The 11,184-nt window shown below is 46.2% G+C and overlaps 2 protein-coding genes across 3 annotated transcripts; both read left to right on the top strand.

Annotated features, from left to right (window-relative positions):
* Positions 1 to 24: 24 nt before the first annotated feature.
* On the top strand, positions 25 to 3,516 carry msantd4 (Myb/SANT-like DNA-binding domain containing 4 with coiled-coils). Of its 2 annotated transcripts, none has more exons than XM_061832615.1 (4): positions 25 to 103; positions 785 to 1,418; positions 2,405 to 2,443; positions 3,076 to 3,516. In XM_061832615.1, the coding sequence occupies exons 2-4, from the start codon at positions 1,034 to 1,036 to the stop codon at positions 3,504 to 3,506; spliced, it is 855 nt and encodes a 284-aa protein (XP_061688599.1). In that variant the 5' UTR covers positions 25 to 103; positions 785 to 1,033; the 3' UTR covers positions 3,507 to 3,516. The 2 variants fall into 2 exon arrangements, with proteins under 2 accessions (XP_061688599.1, XP_061688598.1); XM_061832614.1 differs by having other exon boundaries at positions 27 to 85.
* Positions 3,517 to 9,075: 5,559 nt separating this feature from the next.
* On the top strand, positions 9,076 to 10,163 carry LOC133507423 (transcription factor HES-5-like). The gene is made up of 2 exons (XM_061832416.1): positions 9,076 to 9,266; positions 9,352 to 10,163. Exons 1-2 carry the CDS (start codon positions 9,216 to 9,218, stop codon positions 9,688 to 9,690), a joined length of 390 nt encoding a protein of 129 aa, XP_061688400.1. The 5' UTR covers positions 9,076 to 9,215; the 3' UTR covers positions 9,691 to 10,163.
* The last annotated feature ends 1,021 nt before the right edge of the window (positions 10,164 to 11,184 follow it).

The following is an 11,184-nucleotide window of genomic DNA, read 5'->3' as shown; positions in this document are numbered from 1 at the left end:
GGAGGGCGTCCGTCCGTCTGGCCAATCGGCGGCCACGCACGGTTAGGTGGGCGTGGTCCCCGACACTGCCGCTGGATACGGAAACGTAGGTACAATGAAAATGGTAAATGCAAAAGTGTTACGAATAATGATTCATATTATTCAATATTGCTGTTCATCGTGTTACATTCCATAAATAATAGTGTGTGGCATAAAGAGATTTCAGATATATTCGTATATATCTCAAATAGTACTGAAGAGAGTAACTAATTACGTGGAACGAGATGATTTCATTTCACTACACAACTCATGTGATTGTAATCCATTACATTACACGCACAAGATGACGGATTGTCTGTTTTCTGGTCATTTGCCATTTTGACAAGTTTTCAAACGTAATATTTTCCAAATATGACCTCAAATCGCCAACTTCCGTGCAAATGTATTAGTTTGTCTGTGCTTTTGAAAATGTTTACACTCATAGTTAATCATTTGAAGACATAAAATAATATTTACATTTGAAGAGTTAACTCATCTTTATGATTTAGGACTTTTTTAATGGAACATTTACTTTTCTGGTTTCTACGGTGGCTGTAAAGTGCAAACGAACATTTCTTAGATGAAGTTTTATTGTTTCAAGAGTGCATATTCGTTATTAGGTACATGATATGTTTTCCACGTGTTGTACACATATATCACGCAACACACACATTTTTATTATTCATTTGTATTTTAATAAGTTTTATTATCAGTTTAATATTTATGTAAAGAATCATCATCAAAATAATGAACTTGTTTTTTTAAGTGGAGCTCGGTAATGAATCAAGAGAGCAAGAAGACCGCTAGATGGCGGTAATGCAAACAACGGATGCCAAACGGCGATTAGCACCATTGAAGATGATGACAGCAGCAGAAGAAGTCGAAGAAGAACAAGAAGAAGAAGAAGAAGCAGGAGGGGGAGGAGGAAGAAGAGGACGACGATGAAGACAAAGCGACAGCCCCCGTCGTCATTTCGGTGCGGCGCGCAAGTCGCCCCCTGACATCAAGTGACGACATGACGGAGCGCAGACAGCCCAATTTCTCCCAGGAGGAAACCGACCTGCTCATCCGCGAGGTCGAGGCGCGCAAAGAACGCCTGTACGGAACCGCGAGCAGAGCTCCGCGGCCGGATGAGGTAAAGTTGGCGTGGAAGGAGATCACGAGTATTTTGAATGAGTCCAACCACGGCCTGCTGAGAACCGCTGCCCAGTACAAGAAGCGCTTCAACGACGTGAGGCGGAGGGCCAAAAATAAACTTTGTTGCATCCGCAAAGAGCAGCAGCAGGGGACGCGCGGGGGAGCCGCGGCGACCGCCTGCCTCAGCCCCCTGGAGGAGCTCGTGGCTTCCATCCCCACCGTGAGCCGGGAAGGTTTTGGAGGCGTGGAGGTCGGCGTATCTGGTAACTCGTCGGAATCCTGCGGAATGAGCACAATTTGATAGCACCCCCACTGTTCGCGCATGATCGTTCGTTGAAACAAAACAGCTAGTTTTGTTGGCTTTTTATCGCAATGTCAAAGTTTTTTTTTTTTTGCCGACTGATGCCAAGCAAAGACGTGCAAAAAGCTTCGGGACGGTCTAAAACGCGTAATACGATGTTGTCACCCCCTATCGGTTGGAATTCGCTATTACAACAACAAACCGTCGCTTCTATATGACGTAGCCGGGCTGCGTCCACCACTTCAACCTCAGAAAATATCAGAATGATAGTTCCGATATTTGGCCTTTTACAGACAATAAGCGTTTCCAATGTGACGCAATGTTGTTGTTTTTTAAAAGAGAGTCCATAAAATCTAAAAGACTGGAACGAGCGTTGGAATATTTTTGTGACATTAAGCGACATTAAGCTTTTTCTCTGGACTGAGTGCCGATGGAGAGAAAAACCCTTAATATCAAAGATATTGGGCTAAACTTCCAGATTTTGAAATGGGCATAAGTAGAGATGTAAACCTAAACTTTGGTGACAATTTATCATAGTTTATGGACATAAAGCGATGGTGAGCCTTTTATGTTAATTGTTTTTAGCTAATTGCAAAGCATCTGTACAACAGCGGCACCCAAGTTTATATACGCAGTTATGGACAAACGGGTTCCAAATGTGTCCAATCTAACCCGAGACGATGTATTTGATCGACAACTTTTAAGACAGACCTACACAAAAGATTTAATGAAATGATTTATGACGCATTCAAATAAGTTAGATGATTCAGCTGACAATTAGCAAGTGTTCTGACGTATTAGCATATTTCCTTCAGGCTTGTCTGCATAGTTTCTGTCGCCCCCTGTGCTGGAATTCTGTATTACATCAATGGAGACCGTGGCGTTAATATGATACTATTGATGATAATATTTTACGTGATTCTACAACGTTTTTATTCTGTTTTGAAGGACAGCCGGTGGGGAAAAAAGATGGATTCTTCGAACCAGGTAATTGTCTTCAAGTCGCCGTTGTGGCTGCTTTTTTTGAGCACGTTGTTTGCTGTACATTACTTACATATTTAACGCCGGACACTCGAGCGAGCTCCGACGAGCGTCATTCCCAAATATTAAAGATAAAATACCGAAAAATTGAGCAAGACGTTCGAGGAGCTGATGATTAATCATTATCGTATCGTCTCCTAGTAGTTGATAATATCACCAAAATTGACGCAGGCATCATATTAAGAGTGACATCTAAGGACGTTACCGATGTGGGATTCATCTTTCATAATTTCTCATGTGTCAAATGTGAAAATCATCAAATTTAAATAGTACCAATGTGAGATCTAATATTTGTATATTATAATCTTACCATTACACAATTTACCAAATGAAGCAGAAACTTTCATTTTGTGATTTAGATGAAGGTGAGATTACATTTTATGTCCAGTTTACGCAGATATTGAAGAAATTCCAAACAGTTTTTCCCGGTGGCGTCGTTCCACTCGTGTCACGCGACCGTTTGGCGGCGACGCGTGCTTCGAAATAGCAAAATGGGCTTTACAGGCCCGTCACAAATAGCGCAAATGACCACACGGTCAGAACTTTTGGCTGAATGTGCGGTCCACGTTTTGTGCCAGCTCCTTCCGCCGAGTCCCGAGCTCCGGCGGCCGAGGAGGCGGACGAGCCCAAGGACGACGCGGGCGTCGACGGGAGCGGCGAGGAGCTGGCGGACGGCAGCGGCGACGCGCCCGACCGGCGGCCGTCCGGCCGAAGGAGGGGGCGAGAGCGGGGCGACCGGCCCTTCCTGGACCTCCAGCGGGGCGGCTTTGAGATGCTGGAGCGGGAGCTCAGCACGCTCAACAGCCACCTGCGGAGCCTCCAGAGCGGCGTCCTCCCGCTGCTCGCCTCCATCGACGGGAGCCTCCGGCGGATCGCCGACGCCGCGGAGCGGCTGGCGCCGCAGCCGGCGCCCGGCCCGCGGGGCGGACTCTGCCAAGAAGACTGGGCGGACGGGGGGGAGTGGGAAGAGGACCGGGGGGAAATTGTGAGGCTAATTATTGACAAATAAAAACTTTTGTCCTCGCGTGTTGACTCGCCGTGTTTTCATTTCAAAAGGCTGCAGGGACAAATATGCAGCTGTAGTATCATAAAATATGTGCGTGTTCTCTTTAAAAGGCGATTGAAGCTATAGCAAAATTCTGTTCGCTTCATTTTTCATAGCATTAAAACATTTTGGCTCCACTGGTTACATTTTAATTTTTTTTTTTTTTGTATTTTGGGGCGTCATTAAGTTTCGCATATAGGTGGCATGATATTTTTTTTTTTTATGTCTGTCGGCATGTAATTAAAATATAAACGTGATTGAGCGTCCAATAAATTAGTTATTAACTGTTTACGTTAATTTTAAAGTAAAAAACCATTTCATGCTATTTTACTGATTCCATTATAAGCATCTGACGCTGTGCATATTGTCACAAAATTGGAAATACTCATGCAAATTAATCACAAAATACATGCCGATTTTCTAGGGTAATCATATTCCTGGTTAAATTTTTGCAAAATGATCCAAAAGAACATCAATACATACAGTTGCAGTACTGCACTTTATTTCCTAATTGGTAGGCGATAAATACTATCGAACACTGGAGGGAGGTGTTGAGCAAGGGTGGAAAATAAAAACATGGCAATACACTTGGCACATTAAAATGAAATAAAAATGAATTAACTCGCCATATAATCCTGATCGGGGAACAGCGCACGACTGGTTAAACCTGCCTCACTGTTTTGAGGATCGGGGTTCAAATCCCGGCCCCACCTGTGTGGAGTTTCTTCGTGTCCTTGTGTGGTAACTAGTGCTAGTCAAGCACTACTAGACTACCAAGTTAACGAACACAATTTCATAATCTCACTAGGTGTACTCGTAACATACCGGTGTCAACTGGTGCACACTTTATAAACACTAGTAACATCCTAGCAGTATGCTAAAGGTGTCCTACTAGTAAGGACAAAGAGTGTACTAGTACGTGGACATTCGGTTGGGTGTCAAGCATATCGCAAATAAACGTTCAAACGGGTTGATCAAAAATAACTTTATGGAAAGCCGTTAGGGCGTTTATGCAACATCAAGGTTTGCACTAGTAGGACTTTCTCAGTCGGTGTTTTTCGATTACTGTATGACATTTGGACACTAGTGTAGGAACACTTCGGGACACTATTGAGCCAACTATATGCAACCAGTAAGGCAAAATCAGCAGTGGGCTTTTTGGAGGGTACTACTAGTACGAGCACTAGTACTACTAGTGCGTGACACGTGCCTACGAGTTGGGCCGAGCAGTATTACTAGCGCAGGACAGAAGTTTACTAGTTTTATTTGCATAACAGTGAGGCAACAGTGTCACTAAATTGGGGGAAATGAGTCCTTTGAATTGACTTCATTCATCAACTAATATTTATTATTACATATTTGTAGTAGAGGAGAGACACATCACATCTGTTCAGCAAGTAAAAAGCATGTGCAATCGATGTACAGGATGAAATGCAGATTTTTTTTTCTACTTGTGAGGAGAAAGAGTGGACTTAGCACACGATGAAGCTTAAGATGGGAATGCGATATTGTTTTGATTGAATTTCGTTTTGTTTCATATCTTGCTCGTTGGGCTTTTTTTTCTCCCCCACCTGTTGTCGTTAACTTGTGTGAGCCAATCAGCTCTCTCCAGCTGTTTGCATCTTGTCCAGGTGTGCCTCGTTGTCTCGTCATCTTCACTTCCTGTTTTCGCTAACTTGCGTTAGCCAATCAGCTCCCTCCAGCTGTTTGCATCTTGTCCAGGTGTGCCTCCTTCTCTCGTCATCTTAACTTCCTGATTTCGTTAACTTGCGTTAGCCAATCAGCTCCCTCCAGCTGTTTGCATCTTGTCCAGGTGTGCCTCGTTGTCTCGTCATCTTCACTTCCTGTTTTCGCTAACTTGCGTTAGCCAATCAGCTCCCTCCAGCTGTTTGCATCTTGTCCAGGTGTGCCTCGTTGTCTCGTCATCTTCACTTCCTGTTTTCGCTAACTTGCGTTAGCCAATCAGCTCCCTCCAGCTGTTTGCATCTTGTCCAGGTGTGCCTCCTTCTCTCGTCATCTTAACTTCCTGATTTCGTTAACTTGCGTTAGCCAATCAGCTCCCTCCAGCTGTTTGCATCTTGTCCAGGTGTGCCTCGTTGTCTCGTCATCTTCACTTCCTGTTTTCGCTAACTTGCGTTAGCCAATCAGCTCCCTCCAGCTGTTTGCATCTTGTCCAGGTGTGCCTCGTTGTCTCGTCATCTTCACTTCCTGTTTTCGCTAACTTGCGTTAGCCAATCAGCTCCCTCCAGCTGTTTGCATCTTGTCCAGGTGTGCCTCGTTGTCTCGTCCTCTTAACTTCCTGTTTTCGTTAACTTGCGTGAGCCAATCAGCTCCCTCCAGCTTCTGGCCCCTTGTCCAGGTGTGCATCGTTGTCTCGTCATCTTCACTTCCTGTTTTTTTTCGGCGTGCGTCTCTAAGTCTGTTTGACTCCTCCACCTTTTCCCCCTTTTTTTGTTCAATTGTGATCACATAAATAGCAGATTATATGCCGTTCACTCCATTTTTTTGGGTCTGTATTCTTTTTTTTTTTTTCAACCCTTTGTGTACGTTCAGTCGCCATTTAAGAGGGCGCAAGACTGTGAGCTGAGTGTAAATGAAAGCATCTGCGCGGTGGCAGGGTGTCAACAAAAGCGCCTTGTGAAGTGTGCCAAATCCCCCGAGGGATGTGGGGGGGGGGGGCGGGAGTGGGCTTGATTGGATTTGATGGGGGCCTTTTTGGGGGGGGGTCCTCGATGTTAAGCCTGCACTGAGACTCTGCGTCCGCGACGTTCCCACACTCCTGCGCCTCGTTAAATGCAAATTTGCCTTCATTCGGGGGCAGAGGGACTCCCGCCACCGGAGCACCGCCCCCACTTGCCCCCCCCCCCTCCCCAACCATCCTCCTCCCCCCATCCTGATGCTTGCAAACAGAAGAGAAAGGAATTGGGCAAAATTCTTTGACTACATGTTGCACAGTTACCTAAAGGCCCTCTATTGGTTCAATACAACAGACCGCGTTATGATTTATGATCTTTTGAATGCATAAATTACACACATGTAACCCGATTAGCAGTGCAGCAATTAATCTTCAGATTTTATTTATTTTTTTGATAATCAGTTATTGGTTTAAGACTTTTTTTTTTACTTAAAATCATCCAAATCGTTTGATTTTTTTAATATCAACTGTAAATATTGTCAGATTTCTGCGTTGAAACGTTTTTTTTTTTTAAATTAAAATGAGACATTTCTAAGCACGGCATGGTGGGATCAGCTGTAAAGCGTTGCCCTCACAGTTCTGAGGACCCAGCTTCGATCCCGGCGTCACCTGTGTGGCGTTCGCATGTTCTCCCCCGTGCCTGTGTGGGTTTTCTCCGGGCGTTCTGGTTTCCTCCCACATCCCAAAAACATGCAACATGAATTGGACACTCTAAATTGCCCATAGGTGTAATTGCAAGTGCGGCTGTTTGTCTCAATGTGGCCTGCGATTGGCTGGCGACCAGTTCAGTGTGTACCCCGCCTCCTGCCCGTTGACAGCTGGGATAGGCTCCAAGCACTCCCCGCGACCCTCGTGAGGATAAGCGGCTAAGAAAATGGATGGATGGATGGATGGATGGATGGATGGACATTTGTCAGCATCTGTAACAGCTAACTCAATGATAATCCATTTATTTTTTTATCTTTTTTTTTTACGACTGCCAATTTGAATATTGCTCTGTTTTTGAATAATATGACGGGAACTGGACTGTATTTTTAATCTGATTCGTCGATTAATTGAAAATAAACCTAACGTGCGGATTAGTTGATTTGTGAAATAATCGCCGGCTGTCAACCAATTTTTGCACGGCTCACGGCTGGACAACAACGAACAAAATCGTTGACTGGCGTGCATTGAAATTTGGGTTCAACTGTGATAGAAGTTTTTAATGTATGAATAAACACGCTTTCAGAGACATCCGTACGACATTATTATTATTATGTATTACATTAACACAATCTACATGCTTATTATTATGTCCTAAACGTCTCATGAATGTGAGACTTCACATTCTGAGACCACGAAGGATGCGCTTGCCGTCCACATGCCGAAGCGACCCCCCACCCGCCCCCTGGGTTGAGTCGGGGGCTGTGAGTCTCCCTCCTCGGCTTTCCCACACTGCCTCCCATTCAGCTGGCACAATAGAAGCGTGTCCGCTTGCACGTCGCACTGATGACATTATGGCTTCGCTCCTCAATGGGAGCTGCTCACAGTTTCTTTTTTTTTTGTTGTTGTTGTTGAAGGGCCAGCAGGCGGAATGCTGACCCGGCCCGGGATTCCCAGGCCTCGATTTCAACTTGCCCCACAGTTCGGGCGTGTTTATGTTGGCAGCAGTCACGCCCTTCATTAACTTTGAATGAGACGGCCGTCGCTCATGCTGCGTAATTAGGTGAAATCACGCGTAACAAACACTTTTTTTTTTTTTTTTAAATCGCACTGTTACGAGGACAAGTGTTATTTCATCAAGCACGATGACTCTCAATTGGGTCGCAAAATTCATAAATCTGGTTGGACTCGAGCAGCGATTCGATTCACCGATGATCTGATTTTGCTGAATCGGTTTAAAACAACAACAGAGGACTTGCACATTCCCACGAATCAACATCCATCCATCCATTTTCCTAGCCGCTTATCCTCACAAGGGTCGTGGGGGGTGCTGGAGCCTATCTCAGCGTTCAACGGGCAGGAGGCAGGGTACACCCTGAACTGGTCGCCGGCCAATTGCAGGGCACATGGAGCCAAACAGCCGCACTCACAATCACACCGTGGGGCAATTCAGTGTGTCCAATTAATGTTGCATGTTTTTGGGATGTGAGAGGAAACCGGAGTGCCTGGAGAAAAGCCACGCAAGCACGGGGAGAACATGCAAACGCGGCGGCGGGATCGAACCCGGGTCCTCAGAACTGTGAGGCCAACGCTTTACCAGCTGAGCCCACCGTGCCGCCCCACAATTCCACTATTTTGTAAAATAGATCCCTATGAAATAAAGGAGACATTTTAGAATTTTTTTTTCCGAGAGGCACAACATTCAAACATCCATCCATTTTCTTTGCCACTTATCCTCACAAGGGTTTGGGGAGTGCTGGAGCCTATCCCAGCTTCCAACGGGCAGGAGGCGGGGTACACCCTGAACTCGTCGTCAGCCAATCGCAGGGCACATCGAGATGAATTTAGTGTCCAATTAATGTTGCATGTTTTTGGGACGTGGGAGGAAGCCGGAATGCCCGCAGATGAACGATGCGACAGGAAATTCCAAGGCAGATGCGCTAATCGCTCGCTATATGTTGCAAAATGCACATATGTCATTGAAAGGGAATCAATGGACCAATCACTGGTCTAGTTGTTGTACTTCACTGAGGCCCGGTCCACCGAGTTCTTGAATGGCAGCAGATGTTTTGTGGACAGGGTCACCAGGTTCCCACCAGACCCCTACTGGATTCCCCCCTGCACACAGACACACACACACGCCGGTCCAGCTGCTCCCAGGAGATTGAGGGATTGCACCCCCCACCCCCACCCTGCTGCTCTCTGATTGGCTGCCAGCGAGTGTGAGAAAGTGCCGAGGCCCACGTCGCTATGGAGATGTGGGACCATAAATAGGAGGGGCGGATGAAGCCGGGAGAGACCACGTTGTGCGTGGACAGCGCGCTAGTCCAGCCATGGCGCCTGCGATCTCTCTGCAAGACTCTCACGCCGCTCTCACACATAAGGTAAGTTCATCATCATCATCATCATCATCATCGACTCCCCACCTCCGCAAAGCGCCGTCCTCATCCTCGGTCGTTCGCGTCACAGGTCCGAAAGCCTCTGGTGGAGAAGTTCCGGCGAGAGCGGATCAACAGCAGCATCGAGCAGCTCAAGTCACTCCTGGCTCCGGAGTTCCTCCGGCAGCGGCCGGACTCCAAGATGGAGAAGGCCGACGTGCTGGAAATGAGCGTCCGCGTCCTGAGGCGACTCCAGTCCGCCCGCCGGGGTTACGCCAAGTGCGCCGGGGAGGCGGCGCGCTTCCTGCGGCAGGAGGAGCGCTTGGGCCCGCTCGGGTCCACCTGGGAAGGGAGGACGCGAGAGGAGGACTCGTCTCCGCCGGGCAAGGAGGAGAGCTCGGCCCAGAGCGGCCCGTGGAGGCCCTGGTAGACCGTCGGGACTTTGGGTCAAGTCAAACTCGCCTTTTGTGAAGGCTTCCATGTTGCCGTGCAGACAATGTTTGCGTTATTATTCTTTTTGTTCATAAAGTAAGAAAGATAGATAAGAATCCCTTGCTTTGTATTCAATGGAATTATTAGAAATAACAATTCCCAATTACTCTGCGTAGTAAATGGAATTATTCCCAGTGGGAGTGCTTGTAAATATGGATTTTTTTTCTTTAAATTCCTCTATGTAGGGGCTGCTGTCATACATGTTGAACATTTGCGCGATTCACGCGCGTTTCGTGATCTGCGCCAAATGCAGATGGCGAGGGGAGCGTCGGGTTTTTTGCCGACGACGACGCGGCGCCATGAATGTATTGCTTGCAAACCAAGGCATTCGCATTAAAGCAATCATGAAAAAAAACAACAACATGCCACTCATGTGCTTTGCTTTTGTTCACTTTTTAAAATTCATTTTTACAACATTTCATGTGTTTGTGCATGCGGGCAGACTATCAAACCTGATGAAAAATATAATGAGACATGACCATTGACAAATATGTCCATCCATCCGTTTTCTTAGCCGCTTATCCTCACAAGGGTCATGGAGAGCCTATCCCAACGGGCAGGAGGCGGGGGACACCCTGAACCGGTCGCCAGCCAATCACAGGGCACATCGAGACAAACGATCACACCTACGGGCAATTTAGTGTCCAATTAATGTTGCATTTTTGTCATGAAACGAAAATGAAATCATGTCAAGACAACGTCAAAAGAAGCACGAATCATGACAATTGTCGCTTTTGTGTACTTCAACAAGGCCAGGTCTTCAATTCAAAGATTCGACAACATAAATAAATGCACATAAAGCAAAGTCTTGCCTCAGTTGGCCTCACACTTCTGAGGTCCCGGGTTCAATCCCGGACTCGCCTGTGTGGAGTTTGCATGTTTTCCCCCATGCCTTTGTGGGTTTTCTCCGGGCACTCCGGTTTCCTCCCACATCCCAAAAACATGAAACACTAATTAGACACTCTAAATTGCCCCTAGGTGTGATTGTGAGCGCGGCTGTTTGTCTCCATGTGGCCTGGCGACCAGTTAAGGGTGTACCCCGCCTCCTGGCCGTTGACAACAGGGATAGGCTCCAGCACTCCCCGCGACCCTCGTAAAAATAAGTGGCTAAGAAAATGGATGGATGGACAACAAAGTCCTATTAGATGATTTTTTTCAACCATTTTACTGTAATCCAGATCGACATTTGATTCCCATCATAGCATTCCTACAAGCATGTATCAACATCCATCCAAAATTAGTCTGAAAAATAGAAAAACAGAAAAAAATAGTCCAAAACACAGAAAGAAATTGCCTGAAAAACAGAAAAAAAATAGCCCGAAAAACAGGGAGAAAAATGGTCTGAAAAACAGAAAAAAAGTCAGAGACAGAAAAACATGGTCCAAAATACGGAAAAAATTTGCCTGAAAAACGTTTTTTTTTGTGTGTGACA

Source organism: Syngnathoides biaculeatus, chromosome 10, assembly GCF_019802595.1.
Source record: "Syngnathoides biaculeatus isolate LvHL_M chromosome 10, ASM1980259v1, whole genome shotgun sequence".
Taxonomy (NCBI): Eukaryota; Metazoa; Chordata; class Actinopteri; order Syngnathiformes; family Syngnathidae; genus Syngnathoides; species Syngnathoides biaculeatus.
This window is presented reverse-complemented; position numbering and strand designations above follow the sequence as displayed.